This window comes from Ailuropoda melanoleuca, chromosome 14 (assembly GCF_002007445.2).
Source record: "Ailuropoda melanoleuca isolate Jingjing chromosome 14, ASM200744v2, whole genome shotgun sequence".
NCBI lineage: Eukaryota > Metazoa > Chordata > Mammalia > Carnivora > Ursidae > Ailuropoda > Ailuropoda melanoleuca.
The window spans coordinates 60,277,515-60,301,704 of NC_048231.1; the positions used below are offsets into that span (position 1 = coordinate 60,277,515).

Genomic DNA, 24,190 nt, shown 5'->3' on the forward strand with positions numbered 1-24,190 from the left:
GAAAATGGTAGCAAATACCTGGAAATCATATAGCTGATAGCAGACTTGTAGAATATATAAGAATTCTTATAATTAATAATAAAAATACAAATAATCCAGTTAAAAATGGGCAAAGGATAAGAATAGACATTCCTCCAAAGGAAGTTATACAGATGGCCAGTAAAGCACAAAAAAAGCTTGAAATCAGTAGCCATCAGGGAAATGCAAATCCAAACCACAATGAGATACCACCCCACACCCACTAGGACGGCTAGAACCAAAAGGTCACATAACAAGTGTTCATGGAGCACCTGGGTGGCTCAGTCGTTAAGCATCTGCCTACGGCTCAGGTCATGATCCCAGCGTCCTGGGATCAAGACCCGTATCGGGCTCCCTCCTCGGTGGGAAGCCTCCTTCTCCCTCTCCCACTCCCCCTGCTTGTGTTCCCTCTCTTGCTGTCTCTGTCAAATAAATAAATAAAATCTTAAAAAAGCAAAAAAACAAGTGTTCACAAGATGTAGAGAAACAGGACCCCTCATACAGGCTGGTGGGAATAGAAAATGGTGCAGCCACCATCTAAAACAATCTGGAAGTTCTTCTAAGAGTTACATATGACCCAGTAATTCTACTCCTAGGTATATATCCAAGAGAAATGAAAACATATTAAGTTCACACAAAAACCTGTATATGAATGTCTATGGTGGCATTATTCATAATGGCCAAAAGGTAGGAACCACTCAAATGTGCATCAACTGACAGCTGGATGAAGACGTGGCACATCCACAGGATGAAGCATTATGCAGCCATAAAAAGGAATGAGGTCCCGACACATGCTGTAACTTGGATGGATCTTGGAAACACGCGAGGTGAAGGGAGCCAGACCCAGAAGTCCACGTATGTGCCTCCATTCATGTAAACGTCCAGAGTACAATAATGTATGGAGACAGGAAGCAGACCAATGGTTGCACAGGGCTGGGAGGTGGGAGGATGAAGATGGGGGGGGGTGACAGCTAAAGGAGATGGGGTTTCTTTTTGAGAGCAAAAAAAAAAAAAAGTTCTCAAATTCACTGTGGTGACAGTTGCATATCACAGTTGCATATGTGAATACACTGGATCACACACTTCAATTGGGTGAAATGTATGGTATATGACTTATATTCCAACAAAGCTGTTGGGGGGGGGTAAAAAAAGCACTGAAAGCTATAAAGAGTCAACGATTTCCCAGGTCCCACGCTTGAGATTTTTCCTAGGGATGGGCAGCATGGATAGCATATATTTCCCTAGCCACGCTGATTGCAGCTTTTACATCCTACATCTGGAGCCATCTATTCACCTCTCTTTAGTCCCTCACTAATGTGCATCCAGCTTGCTCCTGGTGGCTTCCTGGGAGAGACGTGTGCGTGGAACATTTCCGCATGGAGACTTCTGCAGTCCTGTGCAGGGATATCTACTCACACAATGTTTACAGATCTTTTTCTTAGCATCATTAGTACCAAGCAGGAAAAAAAAAAATGGCTCAGATCTGCCGTTGGTTAATTTAGCTGAATGAGGTTTCAGTGCGTTCTGTCAGCACCCAGTTTCCCACAGAACAAAGACAGCAAACTCACTCTTTCTCCCAGGCCTGGGCCCTCTGAAGCTTCTCTGTATCATTGTAGTAATTATTGACGGGAAAGGTAATCACAAGGGCTGTGGCATTATTGTAGTTTTGATCTAGAAAGGAAAAAATGTGACATCAAGAAGATGAGAAGCAGGCAGAAAATTAGACGAACACGAGGGAAAATCACGAGACTGTGAGGTGACTGATTTTTCACGGGGGCTGCAGACTGTGCTCTGAGAACAAAAACCAGGAGTTCACTGACTTAGAGTCTCTGCAGCTCAGTTAATGAATAAAAAGGATGCTCTATGTGACGTGGGCAGTTTCATTCAGGATGAGTCACAACTTTTTTTTTTTTTTAAACTACATAGCACGTGTGTGGTAAAAATTTCAAGCAGAAAGGTGAACTGTGCAGTCTCTCCTTCCCCAGTCCTTGTTCTATGCTCTTAGTTCTCCTCCCCACCACCTGAAACATTCCCAGAGACACTCCATGCATGCTCCAGCAAAGATATATGTTGTCCTTTTTTTTTTTTTTGCAAAATACATACATATATATATATATATTTTTTTTTAAAGATTTTATTCATTTATTTGTGAGAGAGAGCGAGTGAGAGCTCACAAGCAGGGGGGAGAGGGAGAGGAAGAAGCAGGCTCTCTGCTGAGCAGGGAGCCCGATGCAGGGCTCGATCCCAGGACCCTGTTCTGCACAATTTTTAATTTGTATCTTGGAGATGGCTCCATTTTAGCACATAAAGAGCTTTTTTATTCTTTTTTTCTGCTATATCATATTTTCCAGTATAATTTCTCCAATCTCCAGTTGATGGACATTTTTGCAATTTTTATAATTATAAACAAAAGTACTACAAAGAATAACCTGATAAATACTTTTCATGTGTAAAGTACATATTTGGAGATTCAATTCTTACAAGAACAAGCACTGAATCAACTGTGCAACTGTAATTTTGATAAATTCCCCCAAACTGCCCTTTAAAGAGGTGATCCTCTTTTTCATTTCTTTATTCAACAAGACACATTACTGAGACCCTGCTTCGTGCCAGGCATTATTTTAGGTACTCTGGATATGTATCAGTGAACAAAAGAGAGGAAAATCCCTGCCTCCTGGAGCTTACATTCTAGGACCCATTTACACTCCCACTAACAATGCGGTCCCCACTACACTCGCCCACAGAGGGTTTATCAAACTCTTAGGTCTTTGCCCCTGTGTTAGGTAGAAAGATTGAAGTGAGGTGCATTTCACTATCTAGGAGTGAGATTGGGCATTTTCCCCATATATTGAACAGCCCTGTGTATTTGTTCTTTTGTTAACTATCACATGGCTTTACCCACTTTTCTTCTGGGTTGCTAACCTTTTCTTTTTTTCACAAGAGCCCTTTATATATTAAGGATACGCTGTCCATTGTGTATACCGTTTTTCTTCCCCCTCTGGTTTAGTTGCCTTTTTTATTTTCTTAACTTCAGGATGCTTGTTTTCCACATAGGAATTTCAAATTTTTATGTAGTCAAATTCATCAATGTTTCCTTTTGTGGCTTCTGGGTTTTGTGCCTTGCTTAGAAACGCCTTCTCCATTTTAAAATTATTTAAAAAAATTCCTCCTGTATTTTCTTCTAAATCTTTAATAGCTTCACTTCTTACATCTGTTTTTGACACATTTGGAGTTTATATGGATGGAAGGAATAAGGCAGAGATCAAATTTAATTTTGATGGCTGTGGCTCGCCAGTTGGTGACACCATATTTTCTCCACCATTTAAGGTGGCATTTTAAGAAGCAGAGTAAAATTTAAATATAGATAGGACTTCTCCCTCCCACTGGGTGAGGAGAACAACATCTAATTTGGCCTCTTCCTGGGGCTGGAGAAAAACCTGTTGAGCTGCTTATAATTAGGCTTCAGATGCCAGAAGTGTCACCTGAATCATGACCCCATCATACCTGGTGCAGTCTATTCCAGGTGCTACAGAACCAACCAGCAAAGGGCAAACCCGCTGCCCCTCCCCCTACAGAAGTGTCTCAATTCTTAACCAACTGGTTTAGGAAGAAAACATAGAACAACTTTGTTTCTTTTTCCCCATATCTCACATATTATCTCTCTCCCATTACAGATACTCTTTTTTTTCTTAAGATTTTATTTATTTGACAGAGAGAGACAGAGTATAAGCAGGGGGAGTAGCAGGCAGAGGGAGAGGGAGAAGTAGGCTCTCCACTGAGCAGAGAGCACGACGTGGGGCTCGATCCCAGGACCCTGGGATCATGACCTGAGCTGAAGGCAGACGCTTAACTGACTGAGCCACCCAGGCGGCCCACAGATGTTCTCAACAGAGGTCCACGGACTCCCTAAGGGTTCCCTGAACTCCTTAAAACTGAACAATGAATTATGTGGAGGTGCACAATTGCAACACTCCGGGGAAAAGCCCTTCGCTTTTGACAGCTTCCCAAAGTGTGAGCTTAAGAAGGCGAACACCACCTACTTCTTTTAAACCCAAAAGAAAACCCAAAGCCAAAGCCCAAAGCAAGCCTACGCTTGGGATTTAAGAGACAGGAAACTAATAAGACTGCTCAATTTATGAAATCTTCATGATTACCACTTGACTCTTAGTGACAGAACCGAGACTACTTTATCTAATGGAAAAGTAGAAGCTTCTCTTACTTACCATCATAGCCTCCTAACACAAGCCACGGGAACACGGGCCCACCAAACGTACCCAGGCAAGGATCATGGAGCAAACTGGTATCATTCAGAGAGGCAGGAGCCCTGCGAAGAAGTTTAGAAACACCTCCCAGTTAGAACAAGCCTCAAGACGTCCCAGAGACCTAAACATTTACACGACAAACAGTTCAAGACGCCGATGATATCCTAGGTACGATGTGGGCCCTGTGGTGCCTTAGGTGAGTAATGCGGTCAGCGCTCGTCTTTGGGAGGCCAGAATGACCGAGCGACAGGCAGCAGACCCAGCACGTGGGTCGGCATCGCACAGCGCATGTCACACGCGGTAATGGAGCCTCCGCAGTGCTTGGAGCAGAGGAGGGAGCAGCCAACACACAGAGAAGACTGCCACCAAAACGAGGAGGCTGTCCAGCAGCAGGTCTCAATGGCTGGGGAGAGTTCACCGAGGAGTGGGGGGGTAGTTGAGGGTGCTCCTACGACCGCAACGTGGGAAGAGAAGAACGAGCGAGAACGGGGACGCGAGAGAAGAGAGCAACAAGATGGCCGCGTGAGGAGCCACACCTGTCTAGAGCCTGGGGCACCCACAGAGGGGAGGACTTCTGAGAGAAGGGCCGGGGCTGGAAAGGGTGAGGGACAGACAATGGAAAAAAGCATTAAGTGCCCTGCTGTGTGGTTGGATTATTACCCTGCAGGCCCTGGGAAACAATGAGAGACCTGGGGAAAAAGGATGTCGTGAGCTGTTTTAGAAAGATAACTCGGGTGGTAAAATGGAAGACGGTCTAGAAGTGGAAAGGAAAGGGGCAGAAAAGCCTGCAGACCTGTCAGGTTCGTGCAAGGGTCCAGGCAACGGTGGTGCCGTGAAGACAGCCAGTGGAGGGACCAGCAATCCGGGACACATCCTAAGCCAGACCTCTGCTGGGCACTCAGGAAGGTTCTCACAGATAACCTGAAGCTTGGCCCATCAGAGCCCGTGGCCTGAAGGGCTCAGGCTGGAGGTCAGGCCACCCGCTTGGGGCAAAAAGGCTGCAGGGACGCAGCCAGAAGCCAAGTCCCATCCACCTATACATGGGACCCTGCTACCACATCATGGACTCGAGAGCTCATCCTGAGGTTAAAATCCACAAGAATTACATGAGGGAGGTAAGGATGAGGAAGGAAGCGGAGATACAGCCTTGAGTTTGAGTAACTGGTAGATGTTGGCACCATCACACGATACAGGGAGTACGGGGGAAGAAGGAGATCTGCGCTCGGTTCTGGGTGCTGCGCCGGGTTTGCCATTCCTGCAGGACCGCCGGGGGAAAAGCCCACGAGAAGTTGGGGAGGGAGGTGAGAGCCGGAGACACAGAAGAGCAAACAAAGATCTGCGGGTGGGAGTGAAGTGGCCCACAGCAGCACTTCTGCACTGACCTGACCCGCACCTCACCTTGGATAAAACACTAGTCGGCATCTCCTGCCAAAATTTTGTTGACTTCCATTTTGTAAGACAGGAAGTAAACAGCTTTCTCCTTTAAATATAAACACTGAAAAATATTAATTTTTTTTTCCATTTTCAAATTGCCCATGGCTGCCCTGTACCATCTATCCTGTGGAGAAGGCTGGTTTAGCATATATGGGCACGCACTTACTGTCTTATGGGGAGAGCTCACATTTTCAGAGGTGACCTCCTCAAAAGAGAGCAAACACAGCCCAACCACCTCAAGATCACATCCCACTAACAAAAACAGAACTGAGCTTAAGGCCTCCAGACCAGATGTCAGGATGGCTGGCTCCAGAGATGCGGTTAGTTGACAGCACACTCAAAATGACAAGGAACAGGGGCACCTGGGTGGCTCAGTCGGTTGGGCATCTGACTCTTGGTTTCAGCTCAGGTCTTGATCTCATGGGTTGTGGGATCGAGCCCCATGTTCAGCTCCGTGCTCAGTGGGGAGTCTGCTTGAAAGAGTCTCTCTCCCTCTGTGCCTCCCCTGACTCGTATATACACTCTGGCCCTCTCTAAAATAAATTTTTAAAAAAAGTGACAAAGAATAGTTCCTCTGTTCCCAAGGTGACACAACAGCCATGGTGGCTGTGTGACTGGCTGAACGACTGTCTTCAGGCCACGTCAGGGCATTCAGGGACAGCAGGCTGCTCTGCCTGCTACAGGCACAGGCCTAAACAGCACCTCACAGGTCAGCAAGCACCGTGACTAATGCCAATGAAAGCTGCAGCCTGCCCAGCTAGACGGGCCTCTGATGGAAGGAGATTCGGTGCCCTCTAGTCAACTGTACAGTAACCTATTACCCTCACTTCTCAAGGGGACACTGCACATTTTGAGAGAGAGAGAGTACACACACACATGCATGAGACAGGCAGAGGGGGAGGCAGAGGGCAAGGAAGAGAATCTCCAGCAGACTCCACACTGAACGTGGAGCCTGACGTGGGGCTCGATCTCACAACCCCGAGATCATGATCTGAGCTGAAACCAAGTCAGACACTTAACTGACTGAGACACCCAGGTGACCCAACGTTGTAAAAACAATCTGATATCATGGTGTAAATTCGTATCGGAAAGACAAGAAAAAGCACTACAGGCTTGTTTCTGTACTATGACATGACTGGTGGTGTGGCAGGTGCAACTATGTGCTATCCTTCCAGGCACGAGTCTATGGCTGAGTAGTACCTGCCCCTCCTTGATTATACACTAGGAACACTCCCACCCCAGGACCTTTGTACCTGCTGCCTGTGTACCTGGAACACTTTTCCCTCCAATATTCACAGGCTCCCTCCTCTCTTCTCCGTGTGAGCAGGTGTCCACGCCACCTAAAGCAGCACACCCCCACTGCACTCATCTCCTTGCCGGGCTTCATTTCTCCAGAGCTCTCATCTCTACCTGGCGACAGAGCACACTTCTACCTATTCAGTGTTGGTCTCCCTCCGTTAGAACGTGCGCTTCGCAGAGCAGGATCGTGCTGTGCGCTCACTGCTAGGTCTCCGGCGCCAACAACAGCGTGTGGTGACAGCAGTGCTCCCAGGTTGGTGGGATGAATGAGGGGCCGTCTCCCGCCACGTACCGTACACAGTATAGCAAGTGTGTGTGGTAATCCGCATACACAAAGAAGTCATCGCCGATTTTGTGGTCCAGCAGGGAATGGCTGTTCTGGAAGTAATTTAACACGCTCAAGATGGTGCAGTTTTTATTATAGGGTGAGAGGGGGGCCACGCAGATGTCTTGAAGTGTCACGGTCTCGTTGTTATAAAATGCAGTGATGTTTTCAATGGCGGTCTGTAAGTCAAGAACCTGAAAGAAGATTTTAAAAATAAATCCAGAAACATCAGATTTCTCTCAGGTTGTGACTAATGCCCTGACAGGTCAGAAGATAAAAAGTATTTGGGAAAAATGCTTCTTCACACAAGGGAGAGGACTAAGACGTGCTGTGGTAACATATCTGATGGCACCAGGGGCCCCCTCTTAGAGACAGCCAGCTGGGAGAGACACCCTGCTGAGAGGCGTCCCGAGAGGTGGGAGGGGACACTGTCACCAGGACAGAACTCCGTGCAGGATACATGAACAGCTCCCCTTCCACCCCCTGAGCGGTGAACCACAGGGTCATAGAGGGAAGAGGGGGGGCAATGTGCCTGGTCCTCCCGACACACCCTCTTATCAACAAAATGCCCCCTCCTGCCTTGCTCTGTGCTACCATTGTTTACGTATATTCCCGTATTTTCTTCCTTTTTTTTTCCTTTAAAGAGATCTCCCTTTGTTTTTGTTTTTTTAAGATTTTATTTATTTATTTGACACAGAGAGAGAGTATAAGCAGAGGGAGCAGCAGGCAGAGGGAGAGGGAGAAGCAGACTCCCCACTGAGCAGGAAGCCTGATGTGGGGCTCGATCCCAGGACCAGGACCCAAGCTGAAGGCAGACACTTAACCGACTGAGCCATCCAGGCGCCCCATATTCCCGTGTTCTCTAATAGAGAATATGTTTCTGGAGGTAAACAAACTACATTGTTCATCTTTTGCAACAAGCTGGAAAAAACCAACAGTCACTGGGTGGAGAAAAGATTCTGTTTAAGTCTTTTTTTTTTTTTTTTTTTTAAAGTTTTTTTTTATTTGACAGAGATAGAGACAGCCAGCGAGAGAGGGAACACAAGCAGCGGGAGTGGGAGAGGAAGAAGCAGGCTCATAGCGGAGAAGCCTGATGTGGGGCTCGATCTCATAACGCCGGGATCACGCACTGAGCCGAAGGCAGACGCCTAACCGGTGTGCCACTCAGGCGCCCCTGTTTAAGTCTTGAGACCATTCTGATGTTTTTCAAGATACTTTCTGTAGGCAAGAGCCATATTTAAAGGAAAAATCACGTGATCGAGCAACTGTTCATTAAAAAATATCGGTGGGGTGCCATTTATTCATAAGTAGAGTTCTCCAGGGCAAGTGTGACAAGGGAAAATGGGAGGGTTTAAAGCCCTCTCTAAGAGAACAGGATGGATCTCGTTCCAAATGCACCTCTTACCAAATGCAGGCTGGGGCCCACATTCAGGCAATGGTAAATTCATTCCTGCAGGGAGGGTCAGCAGTAGCTCCTTCCTTGGCCCCCAATACAGCGTGAGAGGCCTCATTCCTTGGGGTCCTGGCACACTACTTTTCAATTATCAAGGCAAAAATTTATTAAAGTAAATTATAAAATACATTCTGCTTCAATAGAGAAATGCTCATCTCAACGTCAAGAAAGAAGCCAGCCCTGCTATATGAAGTAAATACACAAGCGGTCAATTTTTCATTAAGTTCAACATCCAGCATTCACTTTCTCGAAAAGTAAACAAAAAGCACCTTTCCTTTTTCACTGTTGAGATTTTCGAGCTCTCCCACTACGTTCAGTCCCAACCCCACGTCAGGTAGAACTGGTCCACGTGTAAAAGCCAGTTAACACAACCCCGGGTTCCCGGGACTGATTTCTGCGAAGAGCACGTTACCTGGTGCAAGATCCCTATGTCGAGCGGGGGTCCGAAGGGCACGTCGGATCCTGAGGGGTACGGCTGGTAAGTGTGCGCACTGGTGTTGGGGGCCTGGATGATGAGCTGTTCCGTGCGGAAGAAGGGCCCAAAGTGCGTGTCAAAGTACTCTTTCTCCAGGCGTGCCTGGCTGCCGGGGGCTGACCACAGGTCCACTGGGTTGGTCGTGACCCGAACAAACACAAGGCCCGAAGAACAGGCGGCAATGAAGGCCAGGGAGAAGAAGATGATGCAGCCCGGGTTCCGGACGCAGAAAGAGCCCCACCGGGAGAAGAGCCGCCTCAGATAGCCCTCGAAGGCCGCAGCAAGCGCGTCGCAGCAAGACGCCTCCCCTGGAAGAGTGGGAGAGGAAGAGAGGGTGGAGGTTAAGAGGAAAAGAGGGTGGAGGTTAAGAGCCAAGCCATTCCTGAAAGTCGGAACAGGGCAAGTGTTAGCTGCTGCTACATGGGGCGGGAACTGTGCCCCCACTGGGGGTGGCAGAGATCCTGCGCCGCTCCCCCCACCCCCTCAGCAGCTACTTGCTCAGGACGCCACCGTCCTTGCCTGCCCACCGTGACAGCCATCCCCACCCGACAGGGGAACGATGCTCGCATGGGAGCAGAGCGCTCTGAGCACTCCGTCCAGAGCAGTTCGAGTCCAGCTTTGCGGCTGCACCTGCTCTCCGCCTGCTCCGCCAGCCCCTCCACAGCTCTTACCCTGGTGCCTAACTAGCCTACGATGATCGTCCAGTACCTGGCTCCCGTCTGCCACCCCGACGAGACTGCTCCTGCCACAGAGGCAAGGACCGGTCCGTCTGGATCACAGCCATGTCCCTGACATGAGCAGAGCGCCTGGCCCAGAACCGGCACATGACCACTTGCTGAGGAAACCAACACCCAAGCCCACAAAAGCCTAACCGTGTAAGTACAAAGGTGCCCACCTTTGTCACTGGCATTTACAGAGAAAGCGATGTTGCTATCAATGGGGGTGTACTCGGAGACAAAATAGCGTTTTCTGAAAAACAGAAGCATGTAAGCAGTATTAGCAGACCTTTGACATAATAAAGCTGTTTTTCTGACAGTCCTGTAACCCCATTTAAAGCTCACTTCCTCATTCTGTTTTCTTCCTCCTGAACTGCTGTCCTTTCCCCCCAGGTTCCCTTGATCTAAGTTCTGCTCGCTAGTCTCAGGAGAAAATTCAAAAAGGTATTTTTCTTTAGGATTTATTTGAGAGACAGAGAGTGAGAGAGCGAAAGAGCACAGAGTTGGGCGGGGGGGGGGGGGGCAGNCAGGTTCCCTTGATCTAAGTTCTGCTCGCTAGTCTCAGGAGAAAATTCAAAAAGGTATTTTTCTTTAGGATTTATTTGAGAGACAGAGAGTGAGAGAGCGAAAGAGCACAGAGTTGGGGGGGGGGGGGGAGGCAGAGGGAGAGAGAAGCTTTAGCAGACTCCACACTGAGGGGTAGAGACCGATGCGGGGCTCGATCTCATGACCCTGAGATCACGACCTGAGCTGAAACCAAGAGTCAGATGCTTAACCGGCTGCGCCACCCAGGCGCCCCTAAGAAGGTATTTAAAAAACAGATTAATAAAGGATAGCTTCACCTTGTAGCCTTCATTTAGGTTTAAGACTTTAGGTCCTTTAAAAGCTGCGGACGCTACGCTGTAGCAGCAATGCGCGGACCCAGCGTCTAGAGCGGCGTTCTAAACACCGGTCTCCAACACAAGGAACCAGGGCTCCTTGCAGAAGAGGCGGACTCCAGGGCAGGGGCAGGGAGAATGCGAGATGAGGCTGGAACATCTTGTGATTCCAGAAAATAAGAACAGGCTTGACAAAGGTGGGGGCATGTTAAAAACAAAACACAGGAGTCAACCAGAAGGTGCTCTCGGTGGTCAAGACCGGAAAAATCTGAGCAACAAAACAAATGGCAGTTGGACAGAGCCCATAAAATTAAAAAAAAAAAAAAAGTCCACGATGTCAGTGAATTCAATCAATAATTAAGTAGAGCAGAAAGGATAACTGTCTATGCAGAGTTAAGTACAATTAGTAATGGGAGAAGAAATAAAAAACCACCAAATGACCGTCCAGCAAAGGCCACAGGAGTAACTGTGGCAGACAAGAGCCCCCAGTGGACGTTGATCAGTGGACAGTTTCAGGAGAAACAAGGTATTAGCACAGTTTTGACCTCTCTCCCTTAAGCTACTGATCAACTCCAAAGGGAGAAGCAGCCACTCTACAGGAGAGAAACCCAGCAGACACCCAGTGAAGAGACATATCGAGATCGTGTAGCACCGAAACGAGATGCTGAGAAAGACACATCACTTCTATGATATTCTTGTTGCAAACACGTAAACTCAATCTGATCATGAGAGAAGATTAGAAGTCAGCACTCGCTGACTGAGGGACATTCTGCAACAAAATAACTGCCCAGCACTCATCGAAAATGTCAAGGCCGTAAAAAATTCCAGAAACTGTCAGACTGGGGAAGAGTAGTGAGCAAAAAGTGAATGTGGAGTGGGGTCCTCAACAGAACAGGGGCGGCAGAGGAAAACCCGGATTTGAACAAAGCGTGTGGTTCAGCTAATACTGCTACACCAACACCACTTTTGTGGTTCTGATCATTACATACTGTGGGTGACGCAAGTCATAACACTGGGGACGCTGCATAAAGGACACATAAATACATATATACTCTACTATTTTTGCACCTTCCTGGTAAGTCTAACATTTTTCAAAACAAAAACGTAAAGAAAATGTACTTCCTGATCAAGATGCAAATGTAAAAGGATTGTAGACAATACTGCATTTAATTAGATTTGAATCAGATTCAGCTCCTAACACTTTCTGTTGAAGAATGGGTGGGTAATGCACAGTGCTTTAAAAATCACTCATTGTTTGGAATAAATCAATGAAACCAACTTCAAAGGTTTAAGTGTCTAACCAGGCCTCTGACTATTCACTAATTAACTATAGGACATAGGCAATCATGGAGTGTGTTCACGTGATACTTGTCTCTCTGTTTAATTAATCAAGGACGGCCAGGCAAAAGCTGGAAGTGCCACTTGGATCAGCTTGCTCTCCTCGCCCTGGGGAACACACAAAACTGCTCACCTGTAGCACCACACGGCAAAAAAGGCTCCAAAAAACACCAGCAAGAAGGCCATGTAGGTGGTCCACATGATGACGTACATGGCGTCCAGGCCCAAGATTCTCCAGGGAGCCGGAGGAGGCGGCGGCTGGGGCTTGGGGCCACACACTGCCGAGCAGTCCTGGCAGCTGCACGGCCCCGTGACCTCGTCCACAGACTCGTCACAGCCCTTGGTGGCATTGTTCATGGGCTCCATCGCATGGGCTGGAAGATCTGAAGGGAGGATGGGCTTGAATGAATCTCAGTAAAACAAACGACAAAGTTTGCACTCGCTGACACTGAAACCCAGTGATAAAGCACACCGACGACACACGGACCACCACCGAAAGAGCAAAAAGGACCGGAGGATTCCATCTGATCACATGATGTTCTGCTGCCTCGTCCTGAAAAAGTCTGAGTTCCTTCCAATAACTTCGGGCACAAGGTTTGTCCCTGAGATCAAAGTACCCCACATTACATGGTAAACCTCCATCGAGAAGTACGTCTAACAGGATTGCGGGGCTCTTTAAAAGGTCTTTGTAATAATGCTTTGGTCTTTTTTTTTTTTTTTAAACTACAAAACAAAAACCCAGGCTCATTCTTTCAACTGGGTAGCAACAACTGCAGGCAATTCCTTCCCCTGCATGCTCACTGCCAGCCCCTAAATTAATCACAGTCAGGGAGAGAATGTTCTAGTTACCTCTCTCGCCGGAGGGAAAGTTCAGGAACTAGTTATCTGAATTTGTCTATCTTCCTGTTGCAGATTAAGGTTCCTGGGCTCTAAAGCCACATCATAAATGCGCCCAACTTGACTGTCTACCTGAGAAAATGGGTGTGATGGTGAAAGGCGCCTGGCCGTTGTCCTTGTTGAACATGTACTCGATCCAGTTGGTGGCGTTGCAGGCTTCGGCGTCCTTCCCACACAGGAGCCCCAGGGCTTTGTCATTACTCGAGGGGGCCTCCACGTCCCGGCAGGCGTTGTACATGGCTGGCAGAGGAAGGAGGGAAAAGGGCTGAAACGCCAAGTTGCTTTAGTCACCGGGGGAGAGCTCACAGAAGGCCTCTGCGAGGCGAGCGCAGCCATCTGCACAGCGCCCCGAAGCCACTGGTGGGGGGGCGGGCAGTAAACACTCGGGGCAGGAGTGGAGCTGACCCCCGACACTGACTCATCACCCTGCCACTATTATGCTGGGCTGGAGTCCAAGCAACTCAAACATAAAAACACACAGGAAGGGCTTTACATCATCGCCCGCAGCTCAGAGAAGTCTTATCCCCACTGCAGAGAGCACCACACTAAGGCCGAGGAAGGGGAAGGAAGAACCTCAGTGTCTCTTCAGGCAGTGAAGCTCGTTCCACAAATCTGGGGCAGCGAAGTGTAGGCTGAAGAGTTTGGAACTTACAGGAGGAAACTGGTGGTAGGGCAGAGGTCACGTGTGAAAGAAATTACTACATTTTAGTACACATAAAGACAACACACAAAATAAGGACAATGTCAATGACCTTTGGCACGTGAAAAAGTAGTAGTAATGGGTCCTGGATTAACCTTCACTGCCCGGCCCCTGCTGTAGAGGCCGCCAGTGGCACTGCAGAAAGGGCCCGTCAGGGTCAGGTGACCCACCTCCAAATATCCACAACCCCCAACTGACCGATGGGCTACTTAAAACCAGGCACAGTTACCAAACAAGGGAGAATGCCATACTTGCCATTCCTCCTCACCTTCCGCCCCACCTACTACCTCAGGGCAGGTGCAGGCAGCCTCTCCTCTGCGGGCCAGCCTGGCGCTTCCCCGCTTCCCCGCTCCCCCGCTCCCCGAGAGGTGTAGTCAATAGCTTGCTATCCCCTTCGTTCTACTCAGGTGATTTTTTTTTTATTAATTTTATTTTATTATATTATGTTAATCACCATACAGTACATCCCCTGATTCTGATGTAAAGTTACTCAGGTGATTTTTTTTCACAGCTGGTCCTCATCTACTTGTTAGAAACTTCCCAGGATCTTCTTCCCTAAACTTCAAGGAAATACTTAATAAATCCATTGTGTTTTACCCTCACTCTTGAAAGGCAGTTCAGGGAGAGTGACTGCCTTAGAACTATGATATTCCATGACCTTCTGGCCTCTGTCACTGCTAGTAAGAAAATCTCCAAATGGCATTCTTTTAAAACAATTTCTTTTTTCTACTTCTTTTTAAGATACTCGTCTTTAGCGTTTTGTAGTTTTTCTATGCTATATTTACATATGGATTTTCTTTTTTTTTTTTTTTTTAAAGATTTTATTTATTTATTCGACAGAGATAGAGACAGCCAGCGAGAACGGGAACACAGCAGGGGGAATGGAAGAGGAAGAAGCAGGCTCATAGCGGAGGAGCCTGATGTGGGGCTCGATCCCATAACGCCGGGATCACGCCCTGAGCCGAAGGCAGACGCTTAACCGCTGTGCCACCCAGGTGCCCCTACATATGGATTTTTTAACAGCTTTATCGAAATACAATTCACCTATTTGAAGTCCCCTGAATACCCTTCCCTATGAACACATGCCCTTCCTGAAGGTAAATCACAACGTGAATTTGATGTTTATCTTTCCTGTGCACATTTGTGTACCTTCATGATATGCTGTATCCACAGATATGCAGTATTTTTAATATAAACAACATGCTACATATATCCTGTAGCTTATTTTCAACTTTTTAAGTCATTCGAGTGACATAACTAATTCATACATTTTAGCAGTTTAAGGATCCTATTACAGACCGTGACTATGCTCCACTATATTTATCCGTTCTCCTCTTGGTTAGCATTTAGTACCTCCAATTACTTTTTATTTTTTAAAGATTTTATTTATTTGAAAGCACGTGAACAAGCATGAGTGGGTGGAGGGGCAGAGGGAGAGGAAGAGGCAGAAGGACAAGCAGATTCCCCCCTGAGCAGTGAGCCTGATGTGGGGCCCAATCCCAGAACCCTGAGATCATGACCTGAGCCCAAGCCAGATGCTCAACTGACTCAGCCACCCAGGTGCCCCTATTTATTTTTTAATGCACTTCTTAAAGAGGACTTTTAGATGGGGCACCTGGGTGGCTCAGTCAGTTGGGTGTCTGCCTCTGGCTCAGGTCATGTTCTTCGAGCCCTGGGATCCAGCCCCGAGCAGTCTGCTTCTCTGTCTCCCTTTGCCCCTCCCCCCCCCACTTGTGCTCTCTGCTCTCTCTGCTCTCAAATAATTTTTTTTTTTAAAGAGGAGTTTTAGGTTCACAGTAAAATTGAGAATTCTCATATAAGTCCTGCCTCAACACAAGCACAAACTCACCACTATCAACAGCACCCGAGTCGTGCATATGTTACAACTGGTGAACCTAATATAACACATCACTGTCACCCGAAGTCCACTGTCTATTTTAGGGTTCACTCTAGGTGTAGTACATTCTATGAGTTTTGGCAAATGCGTCATGATTGTACAAATTATTACAGTACAGAACTCTTTCATTTCGATCATTTTCAACAAACGCTAGACGGTCTTTCTCAGACTGTCCTATGATTTCTAGTTGTTATGGATCCCTTTCTCCTGCTGTTGTATCTGCTTACTCTTCCTTATGCAAACGTGTTTCTTCAGCATCAAATCTCCCCTCCTCTGCTTTACCCTTCCACACCCTCTCCTCAAGTTTTGCAGCAATTCATGGAGTTACACAATTCACATCCACTAGAAACAAAGTTCTAATGGCTTCTAAAATGTACAGAAATAAACTCACACGCACTAAAAAATTTCTATGTGGGAACTTACAGTTAGGAAGGAGTTAAGCAAATACTTCAAAGAGATTGTTTTATGGGTTGTAGCCCAAGTCCCCTAGATACACTCAAAGCAACAACTTAGTTTTACGGCCAAAGGAACTAAAAATTATCACTTTCACACAGCTGACAACAGAAAGGAACAACTGACACTGTCCTGATACCAACTACAAAAAAGGGAATAATTAAAAGTGTACTCACCATTGGCAAAACTCTCTCCGACATAGTACTGTAATTCTTTAACGTTTGTTTTCGTCTGGTTTGTGACAGGATCAATATAATCTTCACTTTCTGTAACGTTCAGAAACTGACTTTGCCGGGGGCTACATGTCAGCTCGCAAAACAGGTTCATTAGGTTATAAAAACAGGATGGACATCTAAAGAAAAAGTAAACTATATTTTGTCTGATCTCACAGATAACAGGGGCAGCAAAAAACATGATTTACGACAAACAAAAGGACATTTAAAATTTATTATAAAGTGACAAATAAATTACCTACGAACATCTTAAACCCAGCCTTTCTAAACCTAAAATCAGAGGTCTCTTTAAAAACTGCCCTAATTACTACACATATGTTGTTGAGGTGTAATTTCAGAAAGAATGCTTCTCTGAATTCTGTGCTTTCTAATTCATGGACATGTTTTGTGTTGAAGCTAAAGGGAGCATCACAGTGACAATTCTGATGAAGAAGGAAAACAAGGGAAAAATGAGATTCACACGTTAGAACGTTCACCTTCTTACTGAAGGGCTTTCTTCAAGCCCCAGGTAATCCCTTGGCCCTCTCTAAACCCAAGAGGATGTCCCCGCGGCTTGAGAAGAAGCGGTAAGGACCGCGGTGGCCTTCTCTGGCGGTATGCCCCTGCGGAAGCACACGGGTTTTCATGAGAACCACAAGCCGTCCGCTCTCCTTCAGGTTCTCGGTCGGGGCTCACCATGCTGGCTTGATGGGTGGCAGAACTGTCTCCCCTCAGCCTCAACGTTAGCTGCAGAAGCTGCTGCTTCGACAGTCCTGCATTCTCGCAGCACAACATCACCGTCCCTCTCGACTCTGATCCAGTCCAGGTGCCAGGGACACAGAACAGGGAAGCTGGTCCCAGCCTTCAAGGCCCCTGGTCTCGTGAGGGAGCACACACGCACACTGACCCGCTTCCAGGAGTCCCGTGCTTTACTGTGATAAGCACAGGAGCCACAATTACACCACCCTAATGGAAACTGCTCCTGGGGTGCACAGATTTCTACCACGTTCTATGGATTACCAACCTCTTGCCATGTTACTACGTTTAATCTCCGCAATCATCAATTTAGACAGCTGCACAATATTCCCTATGTTAGCTTCTCATTATTTGCTATTGAAAATAGAGCTGTCAACATGGGGAAACTTTGGTTATCTTTTGATCGTTGTCATCCTTATGTCCATAATGCCTCTTCTAGAGTGGGTGCGAAATACATGTATTCTGACTGAACGATGGCTCCAACTTCACTCCATCAACATCCACCTGCCTTCCACGGGGTATGCTGGACCGATCAAATTCTCCACTTTTTGATCTACTATATGGTATGCTGTCCTGAAAGGACAGTTTAGGGGTGGTTTTCCACTCTGTATTGCCAATTTAAGCTTCTGGGAAGAAGCAGGGTTTCCTCAGGGGATGCCGACTGTCCTGTCACATACCATGATATGCACACAGAGAAGGGCTTCCCCTCTTCCTGTGTCCCCCCCACCCACCTTTATCAGGGTGCTTCAGAGTGAAAAATTTAGAAAGATACCACGAGGGGCTGTTCTACAGAACCCCACCAGCTTGCTCTTTTGCACATTTGAGAACTGCTGAGTAAGCTTCGAGAAGAACACCTATCATGCAACCCTTTTCACGGCTCTGGTCATAAAGAACAGCCTGGATGGTGGACTAATTTTGACAAAATCAGTCAACTCTGCCAGAACAATCTTGTTAACAGCTACCAAAGGCCAGCCCTGACGAGGCCTGGGACTCTAGCATCTCACGTCACCACAGGGAGAGAGAACCACGTGCCATCAGGGGGTGGGGAGGACGGCCATGCAGAGGACCTTGCAGAGGAGGGTCTCAGGTCACAGACGTGGCAGGACCACCAGGACCCTTCTCCTCTGCACAGCACCTAGAGGCTCGGGGTGAAGGGACCCAGTCCACAGTGCAGACACCCTCGGGGTGGGGCTGCCTCACAGGAAGCCCAGGCCTCAGCTCTGCATGGAACTGGGAAGAAAACGAAGTCTGGTAACTATGACTTTATCGAGAAATTATGCTTGATTTCTGAGAAGTCCTAAGGCTGCTTTCTTGAAATACATGAAAACTAACTTGTAGGAGGAGATCAGAATATCCTGGTTAACAAGCGCTCCAAACTGGTTTTTGCACGCGTGCGGGCGGCCAACCTACCTGGACAGAAACTGCAGGGGAAGCTGCAGGCTGTCCTTCAGGGTCCGCAGCTGCTGCACGTCGCAGCACACACTGACGTTGTCGAAGAAAAATCCTGGACAGAGCTCCTTTTGGGTGAGAAAGCACGGTTATCACAGGAGCAAAGTCAGATAAGGACATATATTCCTCAGTGAAATACTGCAGTTTTATTCACACAGTCCTTTTTCAGGTACGCAAGGGTAAGAAACATGTTTGCACATTTCTCACAGGATTCTTTTAAAAAGGCTTTCAAATTTGGGGCGCCTGGGTGGCTCAGTCAGTTAAGGGTCTGTCTTGGGCTCAAGTCATGATTCCAGGGGCCTGGGATTGAGTCCCTGGTCAGGCTCCCTGCTCAGCAAGAAGTCTGGTTCTCCCTCTCCCCCCAACTTGTGTGCACGTGCTGTCTCTCATTCTCTCTCTCTCTCAAATAAATAAAATGTTTACAAAAATAAAATATAAGGCTAACAAATTCACTATTTATAAAAGAGGGAGTCACAAAAGTAGAGGCAGTAGAGATATTTCCATTTTTTTTCTTCTTTTTTGAAGATTTTTATTCATTTATTTGAGAGAGAGAGAGACGGCACAAGCAGGAGACAGAAGCAGAGGGAGAGGGAGAAGCAGACTCCCCACTGAGCAGGGAGCCCAACGCAGGGCTCGATCCCACGACTCCAAGATCATGACCTGAGCCTAAGACAAACACTTAACCCAATGAGCCACCCGGGTGCCTCTCAAATTTTTTTATTATCTGGAAGCTCACTCCCCCTTGACAATCAGTTTCCCCCTTAGGTTTTCTGCTTAAGTTTAACACAAATGCTGTTTACTACTTCCACTGGTCATTCCCTAGAAAGTCAGATGTCTTTAATAATTCTGATGAAAGCAGCACGTAGGTCAAGGAGACCTGCTGCCCCTATGTCAACTTGATTTTACATTACTTAAGCCTCCAGAACCAGTCTTTTCCCCTGGATTTTTCCAGTTCTCTTCTAATATCCCTGTGTTATCAGGAATGGTAAACAACACAGTAGGGAAGAGAATCCTGGTAGTAAGCAAAGTTCAGAGGCTCTGGGCGGAAAACAGAGGAATCACTCAACAGAGGACAAGGGAGTCATAGCCGCTTAGCAGCCTCACCGGTTCAAGTCCTGAAATCCAGGAACCCAAAAATGTGAACTTCTAGTACATTTTCAAGAAGCTGCAAAGAGCAACATTTGAGGTCAGTCCCTAAAGAGTAACCTGCAACGGGGAACCTATGAGAAAGGCAAAAAGTCAGCCCCAGAGAAATTCTGCCCCTGGAGTTACTCTATCTTCTGTGCCGCAGTGGTGTGCCCCAGATAAGCGTTTGGGATAAGATTTAAGCCTGTTAGCTTCAGCCCCACTGTGATATTTACAGTATAATTACAGAGGATCTTGGATTAGCATTTTGTGTTCCCAGTGCCCAGGATGACAAACTTACCTGCATTAAGTCATACCCATCCTTCGGCAAGGGTTTTGGAGGCCCCGAATACTGGCAATTGTACCTCTTGTCTCCAGATGCAATTCCACACTCTCCATACCACACGCAGGCCTGTGCAAACACCTACAGAGTCGACACAAAAATCCATCCATCAGGGCCTCAAAGGCTAAAGGAAATTTCAACAGTGAACACAGGACCTTCCAATGTTACCCGTAAAAGGCAGTGGCAGCAAGAGGCACGGGGTAGCGAATGTTTTGAAAAATATTAATTAGGGGCGCCTGGGTGGCACAGCGGTTAAGCGTCTGCCTTCGGCTCAGGGCGTGATCCCGGCGTTATGGGATCGAGCCCCACATCAGGCTCCTCTGCTGTGAGCCTGCTTCTTCCTCTCCCACTCCCCCTGCTTGTGTTCCCTCTCTCTCTGGCTGTCTCTATCTCTGTCAAATAAATAAATAAAATCTTTAAAAAATATATTAATTAAAACAGACCAGGTGCCCAAAATGCGCTTGTCAAGTCAGTCAGTGAAGGAAGTCCTAGAAATTACTTACATGATTTCCACTTCCTGCTAATTTGTGGATGAAAGGAAGCTATACTTCCTGTAGGATCACTAAGAATCAGTGTAGAGGAAAGAAAGCTAGACAGTATGTGAGTCTGCAATTATTAAGGCAGCGTTTTTTGCACATCTGCATAAGAAACTACATGAGCTCCAAAAAACAAAGGAACAGTTCCATATAGATTAAGGTTAATTAATATCAGCACATCACGAGTAACATGAAAAGCAAAACCCAAAACACCAACAAACCCTAAGAAGAAAGAAGAATAAACACCTTGACCTCGAGATTTAATTAGAAAGCAAGGCACGTGCTAACTTGAAAGAAAACCACCTCAGCAATCTTAAAAGAAAAATGTTCAACTCTTCGGTGGAGGGTTTCTCAAGAGCCACTCGTATTTCCCACGTGAGAGTCACAAGGCCGGCAGAAAGTGCAGAAGGGGAGGAGGGTGCAGAGTGAATCAGCACGTCAGCGAGCTCGGCCACGCTGGCCAGGGCCACAGGCCTGCACGGTCTTGCAACTGTCTGTCCCATGGGGAAACAAAAGCTATCAAGAAGCAACCATCACTCCCAAGTCACCTCATGGAAAAGCCATTAAAAAAAAAAATCTGACTAGAAGCAACAGAGTGAATTCTCTCCAGCATCAGTGGCACGTGACCAACATACACTCAAGGTCAGTCCATCTGTGTTGGTCCCCAGCATCAAGATACAAATCTCCCCACAGGCTCCTGAAATGCTAAAAATATGAAAGAAAAAACAGATTGCAGGAGGCTGGGGTCTGTATGTGTGGGAAATCCAAGGGGCCAGGATTACTTTGAATTCATTCTTCAGATATTTTAAGATTTATTTATTTGCGAGAGAGAGAGAGAGAGAGAGAGAGAGAGAGAGAGAGAGAGAGAGAGCAGGAAGGTCAGAGGGAGAGGGAGAGAATCCTAAGCAGACTCCACACTGAGTGTGGGGCTCCATCCCATGACCCTGAGATCATGACCTGAGCTGAAACCAAGAGCCGGGTGCCTAACCAACTGAGCCACCCAGGGTTCTTCAGATATTTTAAAACAGAAACTATGACTTACTCCTATATCTGGACTCATTAAAAGTCACAGGGTTAGGCTACAAGGAAGGGAAATTATACAAAGAAGGAAGTGACAAGTAGTCAACAATGCCACATATCAAACCTTTGGCAAGAAGTTGCAAAATTTCACCACCATTTTTAATTAAAAAGAATTGCAGCAATTATGCAACAAACCTAGCGATTCCAGGGAAAAGTACTGCTCTTTCCAAAACTCCAGTTTTCCAACTAAAAGGAAATTATCCAGCTGCTGATGTTTGAAAAGGCTTTTTTGCCTTTTTTGCTAAGGAGGTGGCATAACTGCTGATATCGATGTGTCATTTAAATACAAGTGCCCCGCCCTTGACTTCACAGAATGCTCAACAGACCCAAAGGGCAAGCGGGTCCAGGCCTGGCAAGTCACCCACTGGAGTGACAGAAATCCAGTTAACAAACCATGACTCGGCCATGACTAACTAACAGGAGGGAGGTCTGGAGTCTCGGTTCCCTTTCCTCAGCCCTCAGCGCTATGAAAGAAAGTAAAGGCCCAACACAGTGTGGTTCCCATTCATCCTTTATAACCCACATCTCTTATTTCAATGTGAAGTTTCCACGGTCAGGTAGAACAGAGATGGGACAGGGGAGTGGGGGGAGGTCAGGAGTCCCAGGTTCTGATCCTCAGAACTCATGAGGCTCTCAATCAATGTGCACGCTGAGCCTGAGTGCTCGTGGAGCGGGTTCTTAACTGTGCTGGGCAGTTCTGCTCCCTATGAATGGTGGCTCATAACCGCCGCCAATCTTACAGGTTTGCGGTGAAGATAGGACACAAGAGTGTATGTGGAAGTACTCAGTAAACTGTAAAGCACTATGCAATCAAACACAAGGAATTATCATCTTCCAACAGTTGGGACCTCAGCAAAGAGGTCCCAAAGACTGAGCTCCCAAAGACCTGAGGTAAAACACCTGAAATTTCTTTGGGCGCAGGAAAATTGTGCTTGACTCAAGCTTGTAGGTTTGCTTCCCAAGGTCGACCGGCCTCTAGAAGCAGCCCCACCCAGCGGGGCCCAAAGGCACTTACAAGCCATTTACTTGCGTGCTAGGCACTGTTTCACTGCTCTTCATATATTAATCCAATTAATCCTCACAAGTTGATGAGGGAGGTGCTGTTATACCCATTTTACAGATGAGGAAATGGGAGGCACAGAAAGGCTAATTTGTCCAAGTGGCAGAGCCAGGATTCAAACCAGAACATTCCAGTTCCAGAAACAGACTCTGAATAAAATATAATCAACTGCATAACTAAGGTCCTCACTCTAGCACCACACCCCCTCCCCACCCTACCTTGCAGGAGGCATGGGCGTGTGTGCACTCACTCACACTGCTGCGTTGGTGGGGGAGCCCTCTTTTCCACCTCAGCTCTTTCTCATCGCACTTCCCTCTGATCAGCCTCAACTGAAAACGCCGTGGAGCTAGCCCGGCTGGTGTGGCTGGTGTGGCTGGTGTGGCTGGTGTGATTGGTGTGGCTGGTGCAGTGTTTCTCAGCCTCCTCAGGGGCCTCCATCACCCGACCCCTCTCTTCTACCTTCTCAATCTTATCTCTTTGTGCATCCCTTCACCTGCTCCTACCAATAAACACTGCTCCGATTTCATTCTCCCTCTTGGTCAAACAACCCCCAATTTCTCTCCAGCTGCACTTCCAGTTACCTGCCCCACAATCCCAGGTGCTCCAAAGGAAACCGATCCTTCCTCCACAGCCAGCCTGCCGATCTCTCCTCCTGGGGAAGCTCCTGGGGCAGGTGCACTTTCTGGTGCCCCTTCCTTCCCTGCATCCCTTTCCTGCTGAGCCCACAGCCATCCTTTGTTCCCCTGGGCACTACTCCCCTACAGACCCCCTGCCACCCACCCTGCAGACCTCAGCAAGTCTCCTATACAACCGGCAGCTGGGCTCTTCCTGAGCTGAGGCTCCAAAGCTTTCCGATGCTCAGAAACCTACCATCCACCTTGCTGCCGCCTGGGAGACAAGCCACATGCCTCACCTGGCTCCGGTGTGCACGCTCGTCTCCCACCCTCCTTACCTTCTGTCCCACAGAGTGGGCCTTGCCTGCCCCTGTGCAGTTTGTGCCTCCCTCCCCGACACTCCCTACACTCCCACTACCTGCCAAGGCCGCTCTTCCACCACCATCTCCCCTGTGGGCCTGCTGGACCCAGGCAAGCACAGCCCCTCCCCTCCCTGAGCTCTATCATTCCAGTGGCTCCCCCCACCCACCGCCCGAGGGTATGCAGCCACCTCCCCCAGCATCCAGGCCCTGAATCCCTCAATCCTCAGATCTGAGAGGCTGGTCCTGGAATAACACCATTCTACAGAGGAGAAAACTGATGCTACCACGGGTGGAGTGACTCATCAGAGACCACACCTAAAAACGGCAGAGCCAGACCCCACCGGAGGCCTGGCTGCTTCCTGGCTGGTTCGGAAGCCGGAGCTCCTTACTCCTCTGGCTACACCGCAGGTTGCTCCTGGCTGGGCCATGCTCATCTCTGTATCCCACCAGAACCAAGCCGGCGTTGGAACGATGGGATTGCCAGTCTCCAAACTGCCACAGCACCGGG

At 47.6% G+C, this 24,190-nt stretch overlaps 1 protein-coding gene across 1 annotated transcript in view; it reads right to left on the reverse strand.

Annotated features, from left to right (window-relative positions):
- NPC1 (NPC intracellular cholesterol transporter 1) overlaps positions 1-24,190 on the reverse strand; it is a 49,650-nt gene that overhangs the window by 15,019 nt on the left and 10,441 nt on the right. The window contains exons 3-12 of the mRNA XM_002912658.4: positions 19,989-20,111; positions 18,524-18,630; positions 16,322-16,497; positions 13,168-13,335; positions 12,332-12,581; positions 10,162-10,235; positions 9,204-9,574; positions 7,306-7,532; positions 4,242-4,342; positions 1,587-1,689 (exon numbers count right to left, since the gene is read on the reverse strand). Of these exons, the coding sequence (XP_002912704.2) occupies positions 1,587-1,689; positions 4,242-4,342; positions 7,306-7,532; positions 9,204-9,574; positions 10,162-10,235; positions 12,332-12,581; positions 13,168-13,335; positions 16,322-16,497; positions 18,524-18,630; positions 19,989-20,111 (1,700 nt within the window). The remainder of the gene's footprint in view (positions 1-1,586; positions 1,690-4,241; positions 4,343-7,305; positions 7,533-9,203; positions 9,575-10,161; positions 10,236-12,331; positions 12,582-13,167; positions 13,336-16,321; positions 16,498-18,523; positions 18,631-19,988; positions 20,112-24,190) is intronic.